Source organism: Argentina silus, assembly GCF_951799395.1.
Source record: "Argentina silus genome assembly, chromosome: 1".
NCBI classification, from domain to species: Eukaryota; Metazoa; Chordata; class Actinopteri; order Argentiniformes; family Argentinidae; genus Argentina; species Argentina silus.
In genome coordinates, this window is record NC_139655.1 from 22767972 (window position 1) to 22795597 (window position 27626).

Here is a 27626-nt window from a genome sequence, read left to right on the forward strand (position 1 = left end):
ATGAGCAACCCAGACGTACCCAGCGAGGTGACCGACGCCTTCATCCACACTGTAAGCCCATCCACAGAGAGGAAGTGCTCAGTTATTCTGTGTCCTAAATCTTCACCCTTTACCCGAAGTGTGCACTTGTACACTCCACCATATGGATTTGAAATAGGAATGGATTGGTAGAAGATATATGGTGGATACCATGCTTACTCCAATCTTATGCTTTTTAAATCCTCGAAGGTGAGTGCACAAGTGCACACTTCAGAAAAAGGGTGGTAAATTGGGTCCTAATCCTAACGTCTACCGCACGATAAAAATGATCACATTAATCAGAGACGCATGGTTGACAATCAAAGGGAAATGCTTTCAGCATAAATTGATATTGCTTTTTATGCAATGTATACATTTGTCAATTTATTCATAATACCAAATTGGTGCACTGACAAAAAGGCTTTCATCTATGATTGCCCCATGCCTTTTTTATTCTCTCCTGACACATTCTCTCTACGCACGATTTCTGCTTCATCAGCCCCTCCAGTCCACAATGTTTTGGCATCTGAGTGTACATTTTGGATTGCACTGTTCCTGTCAGAGAAAACTATGTTCAAATCCAGGCACTACTAAGGATTGAATCCCCTGACTACAGCCGCTTTTAGACACATTTCATTTATTCAGAAAATTAAGGGGGTTTCAAGCCCCTCTGGCATGGGCACCATTTGAGAACTGCCTGGTACACTCACTAAATGCCCTGGCTGGGTGGGGAAAGGCGGATGTCAAAGGTTATACAATTTGAGCATTTTCTTTCCTGAACCCAGTGCCCTGTTAGAAATAACTAGCTGTACCAAGATAGCTGCTGTTGTTTTTCTAAGCATTTACAGTGTGCAGTTTGTCATGCGGGCTGTTTAGATGTATTGGCATCGGGAAGAAGCCTTGTGGTAAAGGCTCAGAAATAAGGCTCAGAAAGCCAGTTGGCTTTGATCAAGGTCAATGGCGAGCATTACATTTGAGTCCTTTTAAAATAAGATCATCTTAAGAGGATGATTACGTTTCTTTGGCAGGCATCGAGAAATAGTCGAGGTTATTCCTAAAACAATGTCTCTTAAATAGCTTTCTTTTCAGCAATCAATGAAAAAACAAAGTTGCAAATTTGCTTCCTCTTTAGTGGGCTCTGGCTCCTTTGAGTCTTTTCTCTTTTTTGTATTGAAACAGGCACAAATTAATTTTTTCTGTAATTTTGAGTGCATTTCTCCCATATTGCTTTTTCACACACTAATGCATATACTTAGGTGCACATAGACAGACATACATACATGCGCACACACACACACCTATATTCCAGCCATTGTATTGATCTACTACCCCTTCAGAAAATGCCTGCTTTTCTTTAGCTGGGCATTTTTCAGTCTGCTTCCTATCCCATGTTACACCATCATGTGTTGCTGCAGTCCAGACCTCCCCCAGGGCCTGACGGCCTGCCTCTTGGGAGGTGGACTGACTCTCATTGGATAAACAACCAGCACTGCTTATGTCTGGAATCTCTCCCTCTGGTAGAATGTTGCGATATGGAATTCTCTAGTTGAACAACACATGAATGAACTGCATATCCTGCAGAGCTGATAACTGCAGAGCTGCAAACAACATGAATACAAAATGAGTTGTGTGTGTGTGTGTGTGTGTGTGTATACAATATGTGACATGGATAGCCCCAGGAGTGGCACGACTGGTAATTCCTAATTTATGTCCTGCAAGAGTTACCAGAGACCACTCCTGTGACATTTCCTTATTCACCCTTGGCCTTTCCCTGTCCTAGGTGTTGGTTGAGAGCCTTAGGGCTATGATTTGAATCGTGTCTACAGGGCCTTAGCTTTGACTGCAGGGGGCAGAATCTATCTATCTATATGTCTGTCTGTCTCAGACTGTTGGCAGCCTTCTAAACTTTTCATAGTCTTTCTTTTGTTCTTATTGAGAATTGCACTGCAGTCAGTACACAACCTGGTTGCTAACCAGTATATGTGTTTACAACATAATGGCTGCATTGGATTTTTCAGATGAGTTAATGCAAAGCCAATTGGACGACTAACTAAAGATAACTCTGTTTGCGATATGCCTGAGGAGAGGCTGTCATTGGTCGTTTTCTTTGCAGTTGCTCCCCTAGTTAATAATTATCTCCTGTGTGTGTGTGTGTGTGTGTGTGTAAGGGGAGTTCAGATAATCCTGTTTGGATTTGGGAAAAGCTAGCATTGTGAAACTTTATGATGTCCTCTTTCTGTCACGATGCACTACCATTGTCACGTGACGGGGGGCAACTGAAAGGGACAGGAGGCGGAGGTTAAAAGGTGGTTTTATTGTTGGTTGTTATTTTTACATTCCGAACAAAAAAAGGCAAATACTGTCGCAAGAGTCACGGTGGACTGAGAATCCGGTCTGGAGTTCAATGGAATTTCTATACACAGAAAAGGTGAGTTTTTAGGTTCAACATATTGTAAGACTCACGTGGTATGGATCCTGTGCAGCAGTTCCACTCCTTTGTGGACTTGAGTGGTGTTTAATTTCCTGTCCACTCAACATGTGCCCAGCAGCTAATTGGTTTTGAAGGCTGAAAATATAAATGAGTCCTCACATTTGGGAACATTTCAGGCAAAATGCCTGTAATTTGGTTGTTTTTCTAGTCACAGTGAAAATAATGAGGTAGGTTGTTACAACACTTGTAATATGTGTAACATGAACTTTGTCACACTGTCCAACTCTGAGGCATTTGTGATGGTCTTGTTATTTTGTCAACAGCCCAATCGTCTTGTTGAGGGTTTATGTGAACTGAAGGGCTAATTATTTCTCATGGTTATCTTAATGCGTCAGTGATTACTGAAGGCGACCCCCTCCTCTGCCAGCAATTGGAGCACGCTAGATCTCTCAACGGTGGACTACAATAAGTGTTTCTCATAAAACTCACGGCAGCCATTTCTGTGAACAGTGTTATAGACAGCCAGGTTGTTAGTGAGTCACCCTTCCGCTGGAAGTGACACACTAGTAATGTTCCATAGAAGCCAGAGAGGTATCAGAATAATGCCCCCTCTCCCGACTCCCCTTCCCCCTCCGTTCACCATGTCGTTCATGACTCATCCAATGTCATACATCCTCAGGCACATGTTTCAATGTTGCTGTAGTACATTTCTTATGCGTAGCTAAAGAGATATCACCTTATCAGTGAGGTAATACTTAGCAGTAATAGCATTTAGGTCAGTCCCAGTCATGGCCTAGTTGGCTGCTGTTTCTCCTTAGTGTCCTTTGATTGACTTGAAATCTCAGAGCCCAATGCTTAATTGCCCCTTTTCAAGCCTTGTTGACGAGACAATAACTTGATGATGCAAGCTGATGATGTAATTGACGGTGGCCTTGCATGTATGGTAAGCTCCACAGTAACACTCTCCATAGGGGGTATGACCAGGTAGGCAGACTTGGCAGACTCTCACTGAGCTGCTGCAGATTGGCATCAGATAACCCACGTCAGGCCTCAGTTACAGTATTACATGATCCTATACTACATGTACAGAACACCTACCATTCTCCTCTGTCTGCCTCTCAAAATGCTGTCTGTGCAGGATGTGAGCCACCTTGTGGCATAGATAATCTCTTCTACAGCCTTCTGTATAGGTAACCAGCTGTGTATTAGTTACACGCTACTGGCATGTAACACACCTGGTTAATGTTAAACTGTAGGTGGCATACTACCCTCTGTTTTACTCTGAAGTAATGGCTCAGAAAGCTTTCTCTGGGCTCTCTGTACCTTATGCACATCATGTGTGGCTGATTGTATCTCTATTTTCACTTGTGTGAGGGTTTTGATGTTTAGTTTTGATAGTGATAATTATACTGGTACCAGTAGTAGGCTACTTAATGTATCCAATACAGTCTCCTAGAAAAACGTGCATGCAAAAATGACAGTACAACGATAGCATCTACACGTTACTATAGTGTGAAATTGGCACACTTCCAAAAAGTGTAAAATACATTTAAAAAGTAAGTACTTCAACATGGTGGTTTAGCAGTAGTAGGCACTAACTTTGAGTAGTTAAGGTAGGAGTAGGTTTTCAGGGGAAGGCATTCGCAAACTAAAAGTCCCAAAGGTGACTCGGGTTACATGTTTTTTTTTTTGCCCATACTCAACCTAATTCCTAGCAAAGCATTCTTTTTCACTTCCGGCAGTTGCCAGAGCCTGATATGAACATGCACACATGTTTAGCTGTTAACTGTGTAGGCGCACAAACTGGATCCTATAAGTGACTGGCCTGAATGTATCAATACAAAAGAGCACATCTCCCCAGCTCATATCCCATATGAACACCCTGTCCTCACCTCTGAATGCACTTTGTCCACCCTCTAGTCTAATGTGATGAGAGTACTTGTTGGGCCAGACGCACAAGACAAAGCTCTTCTGAAGCCTGTCGTACATCTTTTTATGTCTTTGTCCTCTTGTCTGTCATAGTATGTGAGCTCAAACTTCCAGTGCTTATAGTGAAGCATTAGAGCAGTTTATTTGATCTCAATGCCTTGAGAAGGATAGTGGCAGGTCAGTATTATATTGAGTCCATTTGAATTTAAGTCAAGCAAAGGTAAATACTTAATGTATCATGACTGCAACCCAGACAACAAATCATGGAAAAACCCATTGCTTACTCAACAAACAACAACATATTTTCAATGCATGTCCTCCTACAATAAGCTTACAGAATGTTCCTTCAAATAAGGTTCTAACATTTCAGTCATATACTTACAGTCCTTCTCTTGAGGTTAGATGTCTCTAAATCTTCAGTACTGTGCATTGCTAGATGTTAACACAGTGTCCCCTAGCAGCTACAGCACGTTCCAGGGCTTTCTCTGACAGAAACAGAGATTAAGGGGCCAAAAGCATCGTGGTCAATATTGACATACCTAAGGTAAAATGAAGAGATGAATGCAAGGTATTGTGTGAGGCAGTTCAAACACGGCGTGCCCTTTCAGGTGTGTTTGTCCTCAGAGTGGGCATGAGCAAAAGAGTCTTGTTTATTCTACAATACCACAATAGGCAGATAGGTCAAGTGCCAGGTTGTGATAGGGGTCTGATTAGGGAATCACGCGCTGCGGCACAGGTGGGCAAGGGGAGAGGGTTTTCTCCTACCTGCTGTGGTTTATAGAGGTGTTGAAATTCAGAACTCCACAGAGTTGCCATAGACTTGGGCCACTTGCCACCCAAAACGCCGCTCTTGATTTCAGCACCCTTGCCTGGCCTGCCTATTGTACCATGAGTCTGGTAAGTCCCACAACACACTCATTGTTGAGGAGCGAGTAGCAAGAAAGCCTATAGTCAATATCTTTAATAATTTTATAGAACAGAATATTTTTTTGGGATGCTTTGATTGTGATTTTTTCATCCATTCATGTATTTGTCTCTACTGGGCTCACCTTCGGTCGGTGTTGCAATGGTTTTCAGCCCAACCACTCTGGGATTGTTATTGCACATGTTTTTGGTTGTGGGAAATTCTTTCACCTCTTTGGGAATTCCTCACATATCCTCTCCAGCTCTAGAGATTTACCGAGAAACGATATACGAGTCGACAGTAAAAATGAATTCCGTCTTCAGTGCCCCAGGAGCTCCAATGTGTCTGAATGGGGGATGTGTCTTTTTGAGGTAGACCTGACTGTCATATTGATTCTTCTAAATCAATATTTATGCCCCTATTACGTGGTTGAGATTTGCAGCATTGATGGTGCATGTAATCTCTGGGTTGTGGGTCTGGAATCCACAATAACTTTCATGGTCAACTGTGGAAGTAACTGACCATCACCTTGCACTCACACATTAAATGTACTATTTGGTGGGACTATCAGACTCCAATTTTAGATTGTAGCTTACAGGAAGCAAGGCTTGAGACACAGACACAGCAAGCAACTCTCAAACCGTCAGTACAAAAAAAAAAAATATGGCTTTGGTAATGGGTATTTGACTCACTGATGGCAGGTTTTCCTTAGAGGTCACTGAGGTAAGGGTGGAGTCCCATACAGTGTTCTTAAAGGGCTAAATATGGGACTGTCAGAACCATTGATTGACCAAGGTTTAAGAGGAATTTCACCTCACATTGAATGTGTGCAACTTGGCCACTCTCTCTTCTACACTCAAAATGAGACACATTAGAGATCTCTTGGGGCCAGCAAGGCTCTGTGCTCACACCTGTCTACTTTGTGTACACTAACCAGTTAAACCATAACAACTCTGTGTGAGACCTGGTAGAGAGTGCTGTGAAGATAAACAGTCTTGTGCTTTGTTAACAACTTTAATTGAGTGTGGACTACATTTGTCTGTGTATTTTATGTACACACAGATGCCATTGCTGACACTTAAATAAAGGTACTTTTAAATACTGTAATGTTGAAATTGAAAAAGCATACACCATATTCAAATTGAAAAAGCATACACCATATTCAAGCAAGTTGAGAATGCAATGCGTGCTCCCTCAAATATGCTTCATGTTGTTTTTCACCTCATCAATCAGGAATGCTTCTTCCAGGTGATATTTGGTGAAAGTTTCAGTTAAAAAGGACCAAACCTTTGATAATTGGTCAAAGTTCACTGATCAGCTTCAGGTGAGAGCAGCCAAATAGCTGATCAGCCCATGTACTTTCCATGGTTCCCTCCAGAGCACACAGGGAGAATTTAATCTTCTAATGACGTGTTTAATGGCCTGAGACACATTTGGAGGGGCATCCAATGAGGCATGGTGTCGTGTCTCTCTCAGGCTTGTGTCGCAGGAGGGGAGCATGGTGGGAGCCACAGGATCTGTGCCGTATCTATGGCAACATCTGCTTTGCCTGGAAATGGACATAGGATATCCCTGAGTGGAGGGGTGCGTTCACCCACTCCACCTCTGCGGCCTGCCCTTATTACAACACACCCCCAACAGTGAAGGGCTGCAGCCTGCCTTCAGCCCTGCAGGGGAACGAAGATCACTTACCTACCCACATGATCTCAATCAGACCACTCACAACCACTGCCTGACCATGTCAAAGTGCAGCAATTGATCAAAGTTTGTAGTCACTCACTGTTTTGAATCTAAGGCTGATGTTGAGAGCACATGGAATAAGAACCTAGCACAAGCGCTTGTGTTTCCTTATGACAAGAACTCCCTCTAGTGTTGGTTTTGTGAGAGTCACTGAGATTTGGTTGAAGGATAATTTCATCAGGAAACTTGAAGCCACATCCCTTCATCTTCTCTTCCCACGATTAAGCTGGCATCTCTCTCTCATCTCCCTCTCAGCCGGAGGCGCCTGCCTCGTCCCAGCGAGTGGCGCAGCGGGAGGAAGAGGAGGAGGATGAAGGGGACCTGAACAAAGCCCTGGGGGTCCAGCGCTTCCAGCAGATCCTCAGCCCCGCCCCCAGAGTCCCTGACGAGCAGCACCGCACCTACAATGAGGAGGACTTTGAGTGTAAATACAGGCGTTCACTCCTCTCTCTCTCTCTCACACACACACACACACACACACACACACAAGAACATAATTGTTGTACAGAAATAGTGTATGGAATTTCCTCATCTTAGCAAACAATAGATTTCTTTCAAGAGACTTTCTCTGAAAAGCACATTAAATGATTAAACACTTGATCTCTGAACCCCCCAGACCACCGTCACTCCTCCCACCACATCCACCACCCACTGTCCAAACTGCCCTCCGAAGGACGGAGGAAGAAGAGCGGCAAGAAAAGGAAAAAGGACAAAGACCGCAAGGGCAGCCCAGGCCCCAGCGGAGCCCTCACCATAGAGGAAGGGGAGGATGAGGAGGAGGAGGAGGAAGAGTGTACAGAGAGCCATGCCGAAACAGACAGTGATGCTGTCGAAAGAGATGTGCAGGTAATGATATTTCACATTTACCAGAGAGCTTAAATAATAGTTATAGTAAAACTAACTATTAATTTCCTTTGTATTTTCAGAAGGTTTACAAGTAATAACAAGCCAATTGCTTCAGTGATAGAAAGAATGGGAAAGCACTACCGTATACTTTTTGGCATGCAATAACTTCACACAACTAACGTTTTCTTTAGTAGGTTGAGCGCTGCTAGAATTTAGATTAAGACTTTGGTTTATTTATATGGTCCTCTTGATAGCTACAGTGGATTAACTCACCCCTTTACATAGCATTATCATATTTTCCTCTATGAATATTTAATTGGGGGGGCTTAATCATTTATTTACTGCGTTTAGGGTTACAAAACATGACCGGTTTTGACCTGTAATGATGTCAGCATGTGTTCATCATCCCATGTAACATACTGTATAATGTCCCCTCCATTATCCCCATGCTTTTCTCAAAGCTTTTTATTTATTTTAAACACAATTATTTTTAGTATGGTACTATATATTGTGTGTATATATATGTATTGTACTGTTGAATTGAGATGGCCTCTAAATCCTAAATCTTCTTCCTCAATCTTTTTTTTCTCCCTCCATAGTTCTTTTTGTCTGATGAAGACCACCGCTCGGCCACACCTGCCACAGAGAGCCCTCATCCTGCCCGGGGGCTGGACATCATACCCCAGTCCGCCGTGGGCACAGGCACAGAGTAAGTGTCCTTCATCTCTTATCTCTGAATACACACATTTTCATATCATTACCATAATGCTGTAATGATGTAAGAATTGGAAGTTGAGCCTGAAACTCTTTCAAAGCACAACATGTATGCTTTTTTTTTTTTTTTTTCATTTTACTTTGCTCATTCTAAGAGGTATTCTCAGCGTTAACACGAGTGCACTGATTGGATCAGAGAGATGAGGGTGTGTGTGTCCTGGACTGTGACTGGCTGGGCACATACTGTACGTTACCATGTCAGAGGCATTTAGGGAGCCTGCTGGGGCCTGATCTAATAGACCTGAATCATTCCCCACACAGAGACCCATATATCACCTGTTTCCATAGAAAACACTGACCTCTCCACCAACACACCTCTCCGACCCTCCCCACCTGTGGCATTTAGTCTCATAGCACATTAGCTCCCCATCTTGTCTTGGATGTAGCCTTGCCGGCTTAGTTCTCTTCTCTCTATTCTATTGTAATCTTGGTCCCTGTGGACTTGAGTAATAATACTTGATAATACCACAGATTGAAAGACAGAGGGGTCAAATAGTGGATTGCTTTGACTACAGAAGGAAGTTTGGAATATAGTTGAGGAGTTGACCAAGTTTTTCTGCGACTGCCTTGAACAGCTTTGGAGACGGTTTGTCATTAAGGAAAAGGTGAGTGCTTGTTGGTTTCAGTGGGAACCTTCTGGTCCTATGAATACTAAGTGGGAATCTTCACCCCAGTTTAAGTATACATGTATTGCTTAATTTAGAATGATTTGATTCAACTGTGCTATTGTACTAATAACTGTAATATAGAAAACTATTCTTCTGTACTGTAAAATTAGCTTCCTCTGAGTTTGGTAATGTATGTTTTACGAGAAGTACAGAGCCAGAACATTTTCATTCCTCCTGTCACCTATTGGCCTTGTCTCCTGAATGTTTAGTTGCCTTGCATGCCTCTGGTTCACTTCTAATCTCATGTTGACCTTTAAGTCTGCTCTTTTCTCTCTCTCTTTCTCTTCTCACAGAAAGCCCTGTCCAGCCTCACCCAGTAGTCCAAGCGCTGTGTCCAGCCCTGCCTTCTCCACCGGGCCAACCGACACTTCCACCAACCTGCTGACCCGGGTCTCCTCAGCCAGCCGCAGCTACGACCTCACGGAGCGCCGGCGCACGGGCAACATGACGGGCGCTGAGCAGGCCAAGTACCAGCGCATCCCCACGGACGAGAGCGAGGCTCAGACGCTGGCCTCAGCTGATCTGGACGGCATCAAGAGTGAGTGTCTTTATACTAAAGCAATGTATTAGTGCTTTATTTAAATTGCTTGTAAAAAATAAAAATAAATGCTTGTAAAAAAAATCATATAAGACTTGAGGGCATTGAATGAAATTAGACATTTGGGTTTGTTCTTTGTATAGATAACGTGTTTTGCTCAGAGTTCTGGAAAGTTTCCTGTCTCTTGATGCCCATTTTTAGTCTGTTGTTGTCCATTGGGAGATTACTTTGGAAGTCCCGTGCTCTGAACTCTTCAGGGAATCTAAACTCTCCCTGACCTCCCTGAGTGTTCACTACGACTGCCGTGCCAGATGAACTTTTAAAGATGTCTTTTTAAATTTGACTTAATCAAGTGCTTAATATCTTTTTCTCGCTCTGAGGGCCCAGGTGTTTTTATCCTGTGTGTAGTGTGTGTGTGTGTGTGTGTGTTCATGCGTACATGTGTATGTGTATGTCCACAGTTCTGTAAGGCAACAAGAGAGTACCTGACAGGGCGAGTGTGGATCGGGTTCTGGCTGGTGTGTGTGTGACGTGTGTGTTGAAATCGGCCCGTTTGATATCTTACATTATTGTCCCTCCAGCTGAGCACCTTGATTAGAGTGTTGGAGTCTTGAAGCTTGGGCTTCACTGAAGGTTGGAATGCTCTGAGCAGAAAGAGGTGGTGAGGAGAGGTGGGGTGAAGGGGGGCACACAGGGGTACATTAATGAGGGGCACCATGTGTCACTCTAGTGCTGTGACTGGAACCCCCCTGCTGCCCTGTGACGTCCCTGGCCCCCCTGACCAGCGGGGTGCTTGCTCTGGGGGGCAGGGTGATTTACGTCAGGGACTCGACCCCTCAGCAGAGAGCAGCAGCTTATCAGAGAGAGTGTCAGACTGGCCCATGTAATTAAATTAGCCGTTCCCGCTGTCAGCTGATGCCCCTGGAACCAGGCCAAAGTCAACCCAGTGGCTAATTGAGAAACCTGCCCCAGGTTCACCAATCCGGGAGCCATTAGTGCCTATTAAACATTGGGGAAGAGCTAAGTAGTCCGAAAGAAAAACATGACTGGGAATCTGAGTAGATTGATGTAGATATATGATAAATGTCATAGATTTGTGTCCAGTGTCCAGATGTTCTGGCTAACGTCGTGCCTTTGTGACATGAGGGCGGGGCTTTTTTAAGGGTCCCTGACAGCATCAGAAGTCTTCTTGGTGTGTCCTCTTTTATCTGCTTCCCGCCATTGTAAATCAGCCTGGGAAAAGGGCTTTTGTGGCTGGCCACTGCTCAACAATAGGAATTATTAGATCACTGTCCTTCCCCTTTTGTTCGACCCACTGTAGTTTGCACCTCTCCTAGCTAATGTACTCGGACGGTTTCAACCCCGGAGAGGTCAGGTGGCGGTCAAGGAATGGTAACTTTTTCTGCTTTTCTCCAAACTTGCTGTGGACACGCACGGACAGGAGACTGAGAAGCATGAGGTCATGGTTCTTCATGCCCATTTCAGCTTTAGCACTACGCCCACCACAAATCTCCTCTCCCTCAAGAGTGCCAGTCAGGTCCTGGTCCCACTCAAGGGCTGCCCCAGCACACACAGACACACATGGAGCAGGACATATTTTGGAGCTGTTAGGATGGATGGTCACTTGACAATGGACCAATGAACCCCAGGGATGACAGGTTACAGCTACACCTGAAGACTGGAGGGTTTGCAAAGCAGAACTTTCTCTCATTTGTTGGAAGTGAAGACTGCCCATTTTCATTCTTCTCAGACATTGTGAAGAATTGTCACTGGTAGACATCTGAGTTTTAGGGGATGAGTACAAGCATTGATGAGGAAGCTCAACAACAACCAAGGTGTTCCTCATACGGCGGAGAGGACCACAGACAGAGGTAAGGCCACATACTGACTCTACTCCACTGGGGACCTGCTTCAGTACACCATACTACATCGTAATGAATGTCATTTCTACTTCCCACAAGTTCATATTCTTGGTCAGTTTGCATATACCTTCATGCACTTTACTTTTTCTTCAACTTTGTTGGTGCAACAAAGTTCACCTTTCCTACCCCATGGCAGCAGTGAGATATCTGTCTCTGTCTCCCACCCAGTCTCCCTGTCTCTGTCCTTGGTGTTTGGCCAGCCTGGTAACCATACCCTCTGTAGCAGGGGACAACTGAACAAAGACATTGCTCTGGCCTCTGTGACTGGGCTGAGATTTGATCTGTGGGGGTGAGGTCACCCCAGAGCCAGGAGCACACGGTCTCTTTTTGGGAAAACCAATCCTAAAATTAATAGGTGTGGCCTAGTGCCTTATAAAGGCTCAATGGTCAACATTCACAACTGTAAGATGTTTCATCATAGTGCTTGGGATCTGAGTGACCTTCACAACCATTATATAAACAGGCACTGTAATTCTCAAGGTATCTGTGTATAGGTTGTCCACTGTCTCCTATACTGTTTTCCTGGCTATGGTTGTGCTCACTCACACTCTTCTTTGTCTTCTTGTTCTCTCTCTCCTCTCTAGGCCATCGTTTTGAGGATGTCCCTGGGGTACGGAGACACCTGGTCAGAAAGAGCACCAAGGGTCAAGTGGTACATGTCAGCAAGGACCACAAGGAGCCTAGCACCCGCAGCCAAAAAAAGAACCGCACCCCACATGAGGTGAGATGCCACTAAAGAGCACTTCCATACACAGTCATATTATGGTGTAAGCACAGTGTCACTCAACCCCATATACTCTTTCAGTGTTACTACTGATATGAGTAGGTAGTAAGTTGGCAGATGGTTTTATGGATTTCCTGATGTGTTGAATATTGTGACTTACTGGGCTAAGGGTGCATTAGGTGAAGCAACAGAAGTTTAAAATGAGTTGTTGCTTGTTTAATGTGATGCCATGTTGGATGGGTGAAGTTTTTTTCTTGGGAGGGAGCAGTTGCAACATTTTACATACCATTATTGTGACAATGTTAAATAGCGGGTCAATATTTTCTTATTCTGCCCATGCAGATCAAATTAATTAAAAAAAATAAAGGAGGGGATCGTTGCTGAAGAGAAACAATGAATTAGAAATCAACTTGACAATCCTGCACAATGTTTTCCCCTGATTCCCTCTCTCAATTTTGGCGCAGCCCCCCTGTCTTTTGTGGATAGGACAGGGGGCAGGACACAATTAAAAATGAATGATTTAGTTCTTTCCTTTCACACACCCAAAAGAAAGAGGAAGAGAGGAGCTCAGGTAACTAGATACAAGGAGCTCTTGAGAGAGGGAGCTATGTTTTATTAACACACACGCGCACACACACTGGCTCCCAGCAGTCAGGTAAACAACAGGTTCCTCTCAGGCAGTGAGTGTGTGCACAAGAGCGAGAGAGAGCCAGAGCGTGTGCGTGTGTGTGTGTGTGCGTGTGTGTGTGGGGGGGGGGTGATATAAGGGTCCCTATCTCTGTGTGCCGCTTGAGCCCAGTCCTCCACCCTCTCACTCCTCCAGTCTGTACCGGTGGTTCTGTACCGCTCTGCCTCCCGGCCAGACGGCATGGTGCTGCTGGACTTCTCCAGCCATGTGGCTCACCACAAGAAGGTGAGGCCGTTTAACGGGCCAAAGCCAGGTTCCAGGGATTTTCGTGTGTGCATGTAGCGTGTTGTTTATGTTCTATGCACGGGTACAGTCATCCATTAGTTATGTCAAGTTATTTGACTAAACCAGGCAGTTGTGATCACCTAACGCACCAGCATGGAGTTTGACTAATGTCCTCTAACTAGCCCTTGGTTGAGTGACAAGATTACTACTACTGTATGATGTGATATTTCAATGGATATGTGGGTTTCATTTTCCTGCTGTGCTGATAGATATTGTGTTAACGAGAATAATTGTTGCATTTGGTGACAAGTGGAATAATATCTTGCATTTGCTTGGTTTTGCAGTGCAAAAAGTAAGCTGTATATTTGAAAAGTACCTTGACAATGCTGATAATTGATTGCATATGTAAGTTAATAATGTATTAAAACACTGGCATAGGCACCGAGTATGGGTGGAGCATTAGGTTTTATTACCTCCACAATATTGCTCCCTCGATATTGCCCCCTCAATTATGAACTCCTTGTACACCAGCGAGCTCTCTGTTTTGTCTCTTACCGCATCAGGGCCGGTAGTTATCAAGCCTCTTAGAGTATTAATTATTAAAAAAAGCTATCGTATAGTTGTCAACATTGTTTAGATATAACAGTTCTCATTACTCCAAAAGTATTTAGTAGACCTCAAGAGGTGTCCTTACTTGTTAAGAGTAGACTACGAGTTACTGATAGATGGCTGCAGGCATGGTGTGCACATACATTTCAAGAGAGGAGAGATGTTCTACAAACAAAGCAGAGTTCCTTAAAAGATACCGGTTGGATAGGGATAGAATTTGTGTTACTAACCTTGTGAGGTATACCATCACCCCATCTATGGGACAGTCTGTTGCGCTCTCTGAAGAAATGAAAATAATCCTTGCGCTTTTTGGCAACAGGAAAAATGCAGTGATGTAACTATTGATTTCCTCACCACCATCAAATTATCTGTCTTTTAGATTATCACAGGCCTTTTTAAAATCTTGATGTTCTCAATGTGCTAACTCTTCATTTGGAAGGGATTCCTTTCCATAAGTCTACATTCATGCCTTGGCTATTGATAACAAATAACATAATAATGAATCATTTTGGATTTGTCTTACTTTCTCTTTGCAGACACTACAGCCATTTATATGTATTTTTTATTTGCACAAAGTAGTTATCCACATGGCAATATTTGAATCATTTCGTGTTTAGCCTACTTGATTATGGCAGTTTCCACTGGTAGCCTGCCTGAGGCTGATGAGCTGGTGAGGTTACAATATTGGATGTGTGTAGAGCCTATACTCTTGTTATTTAGGCTGTTAGCAGGGTTGTACTACCATTCAGGACACAAAGTTCATGACCTATTTTGTCATAATCATAGACATACATATTCCATGTTATGAAAATGTTGTTAACCTTAGGGCGAAACATCCACAGTCAGTTCAAGGTGATTGTCAGGGGTTTATTAGTGACGTGTAATATTTACCTGCCAAACTTAACCTTGGGGCGAAATGCAAGTAAATGACTGAATATTTACATAAAATATTGGGGCAAAACCACTCTTTGTCTAGGGGCGAACAGTTCACATATTTCTCTCGCTCTCTCTCCTCTGCTGCCATGTTTCACCTGCCCAAAAGTAGCTTACTTAACTTTTTATTAGCAATGCGGCGCTACAGGTCTCAATAATACCAGAACCACTTTGGCCGCACGTGCGCCAACAACATGCAAATGTTTCAAAATAATTCTCTATAATTTCAGCCACACCGCCCGCATGCGTCTGCAAGCGTCTGCGAACACCTGTTTTCGTCTGCGTGTCAAATAGAAACTTATTCTTTTTGAGACGCTCCACGCCAAGCACCCACGCATGCTCGTCAGCGCACTTATGTGGCTGGTATGATATTCTGTGTAGCACCAGCCCCGCATTACTCACACGTGAGCACCGACGAGCAACCGTAATTTTTGTATATCCACATTAAAATTGATCAGGACAGGCAAGCAAAAATAAGAAAATTACAGATGAATGCATGAGATTGAGACAGATGAATGTAGGATTTCCAAAGGTTTGCTTAGTGTGGCACATCTCAAATGGAAACAATTCCTATATTAGAGCTTCTGCTGGCAGACGCAACACACCGTATGCGGATAATGTGGATGGCAAAAATGATTAGAAACCTTGCGCACGCTACGCGGGTAGTGTGGAGGTGGTGTAACGCATTGGTACTTTCTCCATAAATGTTCCTGCCAGTAATGATGGGCGATACTGTGTTATATTTCAGGGTTTCAAAGATGTTTTAGTAGATTATTTCAGCATGGAGCGATAAGCTTGCTTCTCTCCTTGGATGTACTTATCCTCCCAGAATTTTTTGAGGGGGATATGAAATGTAAGGACGTGGTTAGAAGATATAGTGGAGGGAGTGCCATGTAAGGCCAGTGGAGGTGTGTGTACAAATAGGGGCACTAGGAGTGGGAAGACGATGCTCAAGGGTCACAAAAAATAAGATGAAAATAAGATGAATTGAAAAATCTATCAAATGAATGATATGCTTATGACATTAATGAATTGCATTAAGACATCTTGTTAATATTTTGGGAGGGGCATTGTCAAAGTTGCCCAAATAAAAGCAAAATAGCAAAGTTGCAAAAAAATAAATACTGTACATCTAAGATCCATTCATTGCATACAGTAGGCAGTTAAGAGTGCACCAAAATGCAGTTTCTAGTTGTTGAGTTTCCTCCTGAACCATTACATGGGTTGCATATGACTTCTGTAAAAAGCAGCCGAGGTAGACCGACAGGTTGCTCTGTCCAATGAAAGGTAGACCTATTGAAAAATTGCGTCGTCTCATTTTGCTATTGATTATTGCCCCCAAATGTTGATGGCTACTCATGAACACTGGTGAGTATGTTCCTTTTGGCATCAACATGCTTTTTGCATGGTTTTAAGAAATAGTTATATTCCTTTCTCAAGGGGTTACATCCAGGTCAGTCACTATTCAGTGTATACAACTCCTCTCTCTGCCACCTGTGTCTTGTATACTGTAAGTGTAATATCCATTTCTAAGCAGCATCAAGTCTGAGAAGAAAATGAACAGGTAAACCGAAGCTGGAAATGCGGACAGGTTTGGGGGCTGTTTTAAAGTGGTTGTGGAGGATGCTGGTTCGAACATTAACAAATCACACTCGCTGGATATGTATGAAGGTATATCATGCCCCCTATCACTACCTATCTCCCCCATGTTCTCCCTGCTTACCATTTGTATTTGTGTCCCAGGTGTTTGTGGAGCTGAATGAGCTTATCATGGATAAGAACCAGGAGATGCAGTGGAGGGAGACGGCTCGTTGGATCAAGTTTGAGGAGGACGTGGAGGAGGAGACAGACCGCTGGGGGAAACCCCACGTAGCCTCGCTCTCCTTCCGCAGCCTGCTGGAGCTCCGCAAGACCATCTCACATGGTGTGTGTCTGTGTCAGTGTGTGTGAGAGAGAGAGAGGGAGATTGCCCTGCCGTAACCGGGATTGTATTGGGATTGAACCGTGATTGTGCCTGTGCTCCCAGGGGCGGTTCTGTTGGACCTGGACCAGAAGACCCTACCTGGCATTGCCCACCAGGTGGTGGAACAGATGATCATCTCAGACCAGATCAAGGCAGAGGACCGCTCTAACGTGCTCAGAGCCCTGCTGCTCAAACACAGGTACCTAGGGGAACCACACCTAACCACAACTAAACAAGCAAGTAGAACAGCTTAGTGGAAAGGCCTACCCATTTTACCATAACACCATGAGCCTTGACATTAGCTTATCTAGTACCACTTTTTACATGCAGGTACACAATACTAGTATAGAATTAAAGCAAATTATCTTGGATCTAAAAAGAAAAGTACATTTTTTAGTACTAATTAACAGACATTGAACTTGCCATGTATTTGTGTCTCCCTTGCCTGCCCCCCGCTGCCTCGTTCCTTAGTCGATGTCTCCTGGCCCTGTTACATCCTCTCTCTCCTGCTCAACCTCTGTGTCCCTTTCCCTCCCTCCCACAGTCACCCGAGCGATGAGAAGGAGCACAATAGCCCCTTCCCCAGGAACATCTCCGCTGCCAGCCTTGGCAGCCTGATGGTCCACCACCACAGCACCAACCACATCTCCCAGCCCGAGCCCTCTGTCACCGACCCCCTCATGGGTACCACCAACACAGGCGGTGACCCCGAGACACGTATTGACATGGAGAAGAATGAGATTCAGGTACAGGCTTCACACAGGGATTGAGAATGTAGCCAGGCACTAGGCAGATTATTCGATTGTTGTAGAGAGTAGGTAAGAATTTGTGTGCAGTTGGTGTAGAATATAGAAATGAATATAAAACCATAATAATGTCATGATTAAGTGTCTTTATTTTGATAGCAAAGTAAGGAGAAACTGGTTAAATCTGTCCTCAATCATTGTGTCCCTGCAGAAAGAGGCCTCTCCAGCCATCGGCATGCACAGGTCCAAGTCCAAGCATGAACTCAAGCTGCTGGAGAAGATCCCAGAGAACGCTGAGGCTACTGTTGTTCTTGTGGGTGAGTAATCCTCTCTCTACCCCATAATTATTGCATTAGAAAGAGACCACAACTATTGATAATGGCAATAATTTGCCTTTGTGTACTATAGCTTACAGGGGAGGCTGGTGGAGGCAGAAATCAGAGAACAGGCTCATTGTAATGCATGGAATAGAACAAGGAATGGTATCAAACGTGTGTTCCATTCCTGCACTCTGATTTCTACCTCCACGAGTCTCCCCTGATAGCTTTTGATTTAAATGTTTCCCTCCTCTCTTCACAAGAGCTCCAATGTTATGCTCTCCATTGAGATACCATGCTGTATACTGCTAGCCTGTGACTTGACGGCACACTCCCCTCCTCTAGGCAGTGTGGACTTCCTGGAGCAGCCCACCATGGCATTTGTGAGGCTGCAAGAGGCGGTGGAGCTGGACTCAGTCCTGGAGGTCCCTGTGCCCGTCAGGTTCCTGTTCGTCCTGCTGGGACCCCCCAGCACCGACATGGACTACCACCAGATAGGACGCTCCATCTCCACACTCATGTCTGACAAGGTAAGAGGCACTGTTGTGGTCAGAGCATTATGATGTATGAATGTGGATGGAGGTTCAGTCAAAACCCTTTTATTTGTCTCTATTTTGATCTTCAGTGTTGTCTCTTTTTGTATACTGACTATAATAGTTGTGACCAATTGTTGAACATATCTATACACTGCATGATATATTTCCTTCTTGTTCAGCACTTACTGTATGAACACTCACCTGGCTATGATGTGTGAATCTCCCTCCCTCTGCAGAGTTTCCATGAGTCAGCCTACCTGGCTGATGACAGACAGGACCTGCTGAACGCCATCAATGGCTTCCTGGACTGCAGCATCGTGCTGCCCCCCTCCGAGATGGGCGGGGATGAGCTCCTGCGCTCCGTGTCTCGCTTCCAGAGAGAGATGCTCCGCAAGAGGGAAGAGCAGGAGGTCAAGCTGCAGGCCAAGGAGCCCAAGAGCCAGGAGGATAAAGGTGAGGGACTCTTCATCAATTAGTCTGACATATAGATGCTGTCGCAGATAGTCTTTCAGTTACAATCCATGCAAATATAGGTTCCCTCCAAACTGTAACTTTCTAATGCCTTCTAAACATAGCTAACTCTGTGTTTGTGCATCCCAGAGGCCCTCCTCACACCATTTAAGCCTTCAGATGACCCCCTGCAGCGGACGGGACGGCCGTTCGGTGGGCTGATCCGAGACGTGAAACGCCGCTACCCAAAGTATGTCAGCGACTTCAAGGACGCCCTGAACGCTCAGTGCATGGCTGCCGTCATCTTCATCTACTTTGCTGCCCTTTCCCCTGCCGTCACATTTGGAGGCCTACTCGGTGAGTCTGAATGAGGATAATGTTCAGATACTGTAGCCCAAAATAGTCCAATCTACAGGCTCAACCTGAAACCCAAAAATGTGTTCAAATCAAACAGTGGATATAAATGTTGATATGGGATTATGCGAAATAGCCCCAAAATAGTCTATCACTATTAATCTCACAACCAGATACTTGAGCATGTGTTTAAAGCAGTCAGTGTTGCATGAGCTGTTGAGTGACTGTGCCTGGTGGTAGGTGAGAAGACTGAGGGTCTGATTGGGGTGTCTGAGCTGATCATCGCAACGGCGATGCAGGGAGTGCTCTTTTGTCTCCTGGGGGCCCAACCTCTCCTGGTGGTGGGCTTCTCTGGACCCCTGCTTGTGTTTGAAGAGGCGTTTTACTCTGTGAGTACTACATAACATATAGGTGGTTTCAGTGACCATGAACACCATCCTAAGATTCTATGCTTAACAAGGGTATGATAGTATGCCTTATGTTCCTGCGACTGATTGTGATCTCTGTGGGTGTGTGTTCATGCGTACATGTATGTGTGTCCACAGTTCTGTAAGGGCAACGAGATCGAGTACCTGACAGGGCGGGTGTGGATCGGGTTCTGGCTCATCATCATCGTGGTGCTCATGGTGGCCTTCGAGGGCAGCTTCCTGGTTCGCTTCGTCTCACGCTTCACCCAGGAGATCTTCTCCTTCCTCATCTCCCTCATCTTCATCTACGAGACCTTCTCCAAGCTGGGCAAGGTACACCTGAATGTCAAGGAATGATCCTAATAACGATAATAGTGTTCATTCATATGCTGTAGTAGAGCTGTTCCAAGAGCTCCAAGCATGTGAAATTGTAAGGGGGTTGTGACTGAAACTGATGCCACATTGGACTCTACTCAGAACATGGGGTCGAATTGAGTATGTTTTCCTAACTGCAGTCTTTTAAGATCTGTTGTGATTGAGTGGTCCTGATAGGAGAGCAAAGTTAAGTGGATTGAGAGCCAAACTATTATCCTGGCTTATGATTTTAGGAATGTTGCTATTTATAGAACTCTGTGGCACAGACTTGAAATGGATTTGTGTATGGATTAGTCTCCATTCCTGGAAAGTGTGTGTGTACCCCTCAAAAGTATGATGTCAGTGTTAATCCCTCTGAAGCCTTGTTAAGTGATCTTGGTTGTGTTGTGTCGTGTGTGCCTGTGCCTGTGCCAAAAGCGATGCTTTAATGTAAACTCTCTGTGTCACCGGGCAGACATTCGTGGATCACCCACTGCAGCGCTGTTCCCTTAACAACGGCACAGCGGGGAACATCTCAACAGAGAATATCAGCCTGGCGCTGCCGCTTGGCAACAGCACCTCGCCCAGTCCCTTGAAGATCACAGGAGAACCCAACACCGCACTGCTCTCTCTGGTGCTCATGTCCGGAACCTTCCTCATAGCCTTCTACCTGCGCAAGTTCAAGAACAGTGCCTTCTTCCCTGGCAGGGTAACTGTGTGACGAGAAACATATACCCCACTAACATGGAATCAATGTTCAGATCATTCAGACTCTGAATATGCCAACATAAGTATTTATTCCAATAGAAACATGTGTGCATCATTACAATTCATGAATGTGATCTGACAAATATAGGTGTCATCTTACTCATACTATATGAGTGACCACAAATAGTAGATGTATATACAGTATTTGTAACATACTGTCGCCTGTTGCACTCAAGCCTATCTGTTATGTGTTCAGTTCCGTAGGGTCATTGGAGACTTTGGGGTCCCTATAGCCATCCTTATCATGGTCCTGTTGGACTGCAGCTTACAAGACACCTTCACACAGGTCAGTGAAATACTGGTCCATATATTCCCCTTAAAAGAATTTCATTCATGTTTTCTTTCATAAAGTAAGTTGACTTAATTTGTTTATTATGCACTTGGAAATCTTCTTGAGCAGTTACGGCACAATCTGGGATTTACAACTGTCATCTTCATATCATATAACCTGAGATATAAGGTTGTTTTACTTACATTTTCTAAACAAAGAATGTATAACTTTGTAATATGTATACAACTATAATTTCAATATCGTCACATACGGTGTCATCACTCTGTCATAGACCCTTATTCATCTCACCCCTCTCTCTTCTCCTATTTTACACTTACTAGGGAATCTTCTCATGACCAGTTAGGGCACTATCTGGGAGGTACAAGTCTCTGACTTGATCATAACCCAAGATATAAGGTTGTTTTTCATCACTCTATAATAATCTTAATCATCTCACTCCTCTCTCTGTCTCTCCTCCTGACCCTGTGTAGAAACTGAGCGTGCCCAGTGGGTTCTCAGTGACGAGTCCAGACAAGCGTGGCTGGGTGGTCAACCCCCTGGGCTCTGATGGCCTCTTCCCCATCTGGATGATGTTCGGCTGCCTGCTGCCCGCTCTGCTGGTCTTCATCCTCATCTTCATGGAGACACAGATCACCACGTGAGTCACACAGCAGAGCACTCCTCTGTAATATCTTGTTAGCTGCCTTCAGATAGGCAAGGGCATGGCATGGAAGATATAGAGTATGTGTGTTATCATATGACATTTATCATATATGACTGTTTTGTCAAAAAACATTGTGTTTATTCACTTTTCACCTTTCCCCTCTATCTCACACCTTCCTCCTGTCTGCCCCTCTCTCTCTCTCTCTCTCTCTCTCTCTCTCTCCCCCTCTCTCTCTCTCTCTCTCTCTCTCTCTCTCTCTCTCTCTCTCTCCCTCTCTCTCTCTCTCTCTCTCTCCCCCTCTCTACCTCTTCTCCCCCCAGGTTGATAGTGAGTAAGAAGGAGCGTATGCTGTTGAAGGGCTCTGGCTTCCACCTGGATCTGCTGCTGATTGTGGTGCTGGGCGGGACCTCGGCCCTGTTCGGCCTGCCCTGGATGGCTGCTGCCACTGTCCGCTCTGTCACCCACGCCAACGCCCTCACCGTCATGAGCAAGGCTGTCGCCCCCGGCGACAAGCCCCGCATCCAGGAAGTCAAAGAGCAGAGGGTCACAGGGCTGCTGGTGGCTGTTCTCGTTGGTGGGTATCAAGCAGATCAAGAGTGGAATGTGCATATCTACAAAACAATGACAGAATGTAGATGTTCTTATTATTTAGACATTAAGTCATGTTATACTCAGCACTCTCTCTATCTTTTACCCCAACCCTGTCTTCCTTCGATCTGGAATAGAATCTTGCTGTTGTGTTCAGCATCTGAAACACGAATGTCATCTTTGTCAATGCCCTCTTTCTCCATCATGAACCCTCCTCCAGGCCTGTCCATAGTGATTGGAGACCTCCTGCGTCAGATCCCCATCGCAGTCCTGTTCGGCATCTTCCTCTACATGGGCGTGATGTCACTCAACGGCATCCAGCTAACAGAGCGCATGATGCTACTGCTCATGCCCCCCAAGTACCACCCCGACCACACCTACGTGCGCAAGGTAAGGTGGCAAGGATAGAACAAGTGGTTCCCACCACCCAGAAAACATGTCAGACAGGGTATACACTTCACTGGGTCATTGTGTTGCTCGCATGTTGATTGTGTCTGGTCTTGCGTGTACATTATATAATTTAGCAGACATTTTAATCCAAAGTGACTTACAGAACAGTGAGTGCATCCGTTTCTTTTTACTGAATATGATCTCGGTGGGAATTGAGGGAATATTTAAAAGAGGCTAGTTGGTGGGGTGCAAGATCTTCGTTTTTATCATCCACAACCCTGTTTTGATAATAACACAAGTTCAATTAGAGTTGGCACCTTTAGGGTTAGGGTTGAAGATGTTTTCACCATGATCCTGGGTAGATTAGAGAGGGAATATTTATAAAGAGGCTAGTTGGTGGGGTGCAAGATCTGTTTTTTGGTTTGCCGTTTGTGTCTGTGGTCCGGGGATGGATTGAGGGAAGGTATTATATCTGTACATGATTCATAGAAGCCACCATACAAGTTGATATACTGTAGTTCTATTTTAAAAGAAACACAAAACATTCTCAGTGTTTGTTGCTTATGTTCTCTGTACATACATACTGTAGTTCAAATATTGATGAAAAAGTTAATTTTTTATTTAACATGAGTGTCATTGTAATTCCACCAACATAGTCATAACAAGATGTCTACACATTTACTAAAAAAAAAAACTTTTTTTGTAAGCGATTTACTGCTTAATATATCACAGATGATGAGATATGGTTCTGTAATGGTACATTGAAGCATTTTGCCTTGGCTCTACAGTCTAAAAGTTTGGATTTTAAATCAAACAATCACCATGAGGTTTTACTGAATGTGATCTCGGCAGGAATTGAAAACACAACCTTAGCGCCATGCTCTACCAACTGAGCCACACAGGACCATATACATAATTTCATTCAATCCTTTATTGGGGAGTCCACCATATGAACTGCTCCCATGTCTGTCTTCCCAGGTGCGTACGCTGCGGATGCACCTGTTCACGCTGATTCAACTGGTGTGTCTGGCTGCACTGTGGGCCGTCATGTCCACCGTGGCCTCGCTGGCCTTCCCCTTCGTCCTCATCCTCACCGTCCCTGTCAGGATGTTCCTCCTGCCTCGCATCTTCTCCCACAGAGAGATGCAGTGTGTAAGTCAACCAGGGGGCACAGTAGGACTACTCTATATACTGGAAGAGCACCTCAGATGAAACGTCAAGGGAGGTTTACCTTGGTTATCTGTGTGTGTTGTGCACTTTGGGGGTTTCAGGCCCAGGCTGATATTGATAAAGGCTTTGTGATAAATGTATTTGAAGTAAGAGGGATTTCAATAGAATTGAATTGATTTGTAATATAGTCTGTATGGTTTTCTATGCAATAAGTCAACATTTGACTGTAGCTGATGCTCTGTCCTAACATTCTATCTACTCCTCTGTGTAACAGCTGGATGCGGATGAAGCAGAGCCCACCTTCGATGACAGAGAGGGCCAGGACGAATACACAGAAATGCACATGCCTGTGTGACCCATGCCCTGATGCACCATATTCATCCCTCAGTGGCTACACCTACCTGCCAATCGCTCTACCAGCCAATGGGATGCCTGACAGAGGGATCCACCAGCAAGGAGCCTAAAGAACATCAATGAAAGGCCCCCAGTGACAGTGTAATGTGGTCCATCAACATTGAGCCCTGTTGGTCCTTGCCACCTGACAAAGATGTGGCATGTAGGAAGAGTTTTCTGAGATCCTGCTTTGCCAGAAAGGGGATAAAAAAATCTATCATAGCCCCTGTCAATCCTCAATCCTCAATCAAATCACTGGGGCAATGGTGAATGGGATAGTTCCATCCCTGCAGATTTATGGACCAGCTTACCTTCACATGACACACAAGTGGATGCGCCTTCCTCCTCAGGAAATTGGGACACAGTTGAAACCATACAGCTTCTTGTCCTGTGCAAGGCTCCTAACCTGACCGAGAGCACTTTGTGGCACAGGGATGAATAATGACTCTCCAACCAGTTCAGAATATTTATTTCATTCATCACACATGTTTTTATATATTTCAGCATATTTGCCATGTTAAACATTTTCAGGGGAAGAGAGGTTCAAATTCTATGGTCGTGTCGTGAAGAGATTTTTATGTTTTAATGTTTATTCCAATAATAGACAGTATATGATGGGTAGTTTGGTACACAATGATTCATTTTCAACCTTGAAAGGTTGCTCTGATTCACATTGAATGTGTGGAGGATATAATGGGATACATTCCTTGAGTCAATATATTTAACATATTGAGCTTTTTATTATTCAAGTTTGTTTGCTTTTTTGTGTTTTTGCTCTTTTAGCTCACTAAGCGCCTTATGAAGAAAACGCTAGCTGTACTGAGAAACATTCTCCACCTTTTGCCTTTTTGCCTTCTTTCTAGACAGCTGTTCATTGAAGCTGTGAACAGCTGTTTATTGATTCATTGAACAGCTCCCTGAAGCTCTCAGCACTTTTTAAGACCCCAAATCTAGACATGAAGTTAGTTTTTTATTATTATAAATGTTTTATATTTTACTTGAAAGTGTCATTATAGTCATATTGAATTATCAGCTGTTAAATAGAGTATTGCTATAGATTGTTTTCCCCAAAGAAATCCACTAGTAAGAGATACCGATTTGATTAACCCTGATTGCAAAGTGGACACAAATGTATGACTGCAGACAGATGTATCAGCTTATGTCAAAGGCAGTGGTAATCCCACCCTGGTATTTGACCACAGCAGATTGGTATTGGCATGTGATGGGATGTGAGGTCATATTTGAGTATAGCCTTGTACAGTGAGAGGATATGAAAAAGGCATACCTTCTTCAGTGATTATTCTCCAGCAGAGGGAGACTGTGGTCTGCTACTAAAGTACCAAATAATGTTTTTTAAGTGCTAACAATATTTTGGGATATACTTTGACTGAAAATATTGGTCTGTATTTTCCCTAGTTTTCATTTCAGGTACTGTTGTCATCACATCTCTGACGTGCTTCACATCTCAACACATTCCTGAAGTGCAGTATATATGCACTAAACATAGCAAATTACTATGATTTGCATTTGCGACAGTACATAAACTCCTTGTAGTGTTATTGTTATTGAATATGGTGCAGTTTAGCAGTCTATCTTCTGCTGAATCCCTCTGAAGGTCATCAACATATGTTTGTGAGGTTAAGATTAAGGGCAATTATCCATGTATGTTTTGGGTCACTTGAGTTCTCATTGCTCATTGGGTGTGTGCAAGTTGTCAACTTGTCAGCATAAAATGTATCAGTTGAAGGAGAGAGAGAGAGCGCGCGTGTGTGTGTGTGTGTAATTTCCTTTCTTGCCAAACCCGTCATGTAAATCGTTTTTGCGTGTGGTTAGAACAATCAAATGTTGTCTCACTTTTCTAGCCTCCTGGTTTATGAGTTGAGGTGGGCAAAGGGGTTCAGCATCCTTTCCCTAGCAACATTCCACGGTTTATCATAAGCTATATTTTTTAAACACTCTAGCATGTTAGTGATTGTAATCAGTTAAGTGTTGGATAGAAGCAATTGCATTGTAAGTTCTAAACATTAATGTACGCTGATCAGTGATACTGTTGATCAAAATGTCCATTCAATCTGTGTAGACAATCTCATTACATGTGCATCACCCAGAGGGAGGCCTTAATGTCTTTTATTTCTTTTTAGGAATGGATACATGTCTGGAATAAGACTAATGAATATACACTCACTGAACACTTTATTAGGAACACCTGTACACCTTCTCATGGTGGAGGTGGTGTAATGGTGTGGGGAATGTTTTCTTGGCACACTTGGGCCCGTTAATACCCCTCAATCATTGCTTGAATGCCACAGCCTATTTAAGTATTGTTGCTGACCATGTGCATCCCTTTATGGCCACAATTTACCCATCTTCTAATGGCTACTTCCAGCATGATAATGCACCATGTCACAAAGCAAAGTTTCAGTTCAGTTCAGTATTCTTCAGTGGCCTTCCCAGTCAATAGAACAGCTTTGGGATGTGGTAGAATGGGAGATTCACAGCTTGAAAGTGCACCTGAAAGATCTGCAGGAATTGCATGATGCAATCATGTCATCATGAACCACAATCTCAAAGGAATGTTTCCAACATCTTGTGGAATCGATGCCACAAAGAATTGAGGCTGTTTTGAGAGCAAAGGGAGGCCCTACCTAGCATTAGTATAGTGTTCCTAATAAAGTGTTCCATGAGTGTATGTTTAACCTGAAATACAATGTTTGATTGTGTGGAGACTGGATCCCATGCCTCCCCCTCTTACCTCTCTATATTTGATGCACTTTTTTTCACCTCATTCTAAACTACAGTCCTCATCGTTCCACGGGCTTGTCTGCGTCATGTACAGTATTTGTGCCATTGATGGTACAGTATGCATGACCTGATATCTTTCATACTATGATAGCTGCAGCACATGGATGTATGCTATATGTGTTTGGGTGACAGTTGTATATATTTTTTTTTATCATACACAACCCTATTTTCATAATAACACACAAGTTCAATTAGAGTTGGCACCTTTAGGGTTAGGGTTGAAGATGTTTTCACCATGATCCTGGGTAGATTAGAGAGGGAATATTTATAAAGAGGCTAGTTGGTGGGGTGCAAGATCTGTTTTTTGGTTTGCCGTTTGTGTCTGTGGTCCGGGGATGGATTGAGGGAAGGTATTATATCTGTACATGATTCATAGAAGCCACCATACAAGTTGATATACTGTAGTTCTATTTTAAAAGAAACACAAAACATTCTCAGTGTTTGTTGCTTATGTTCTCTGTACATACATACTGTAGTTCAAATATTGATGAAAAATAAAGTTAA

At 43.9% G+C, this 27626-nt stretch overlaps 1 protein-coding gene across 1 annotated transcript; it reads left to right on the plus strand.

Moving 5' to 3' along the window:
* Window positions 1–27626, plus strand: slc4a2b (solute carrier family 4 member 2b; the record flags this gene model as incomplete). Its single annotated transcript, XM_083678399.1, has 23 exons — window positions 1–51; window positions 7278–7446; window positions 7639–7868; window positions 8468–8577; window positions 9604–9848; window positions 12355–12491; window positions 13318–13407; window positions 16693–16873; window positions 16976–17111; window positions 17457–17658; window positions 17870–17979; window positions 18325–18505; window positions 18748–18964; window positions 19112–19318; window positions 19556–19704; window positions 19861–20055; window positions 20552–20785; window positions 21041–21130; window positions 21607–21773; window positions 22100–22353; window positions 22588–22757; window positions 23736–23909; window positions 24202–27626. 23 exons carry the CDS (start codon window positions 1–3, stop codon window positions 24280–24282), a joined length of 3780 nt encoding a protein of 1259 aa, XP_083534525.1. The 3' UTR covers window positions 24283–27626.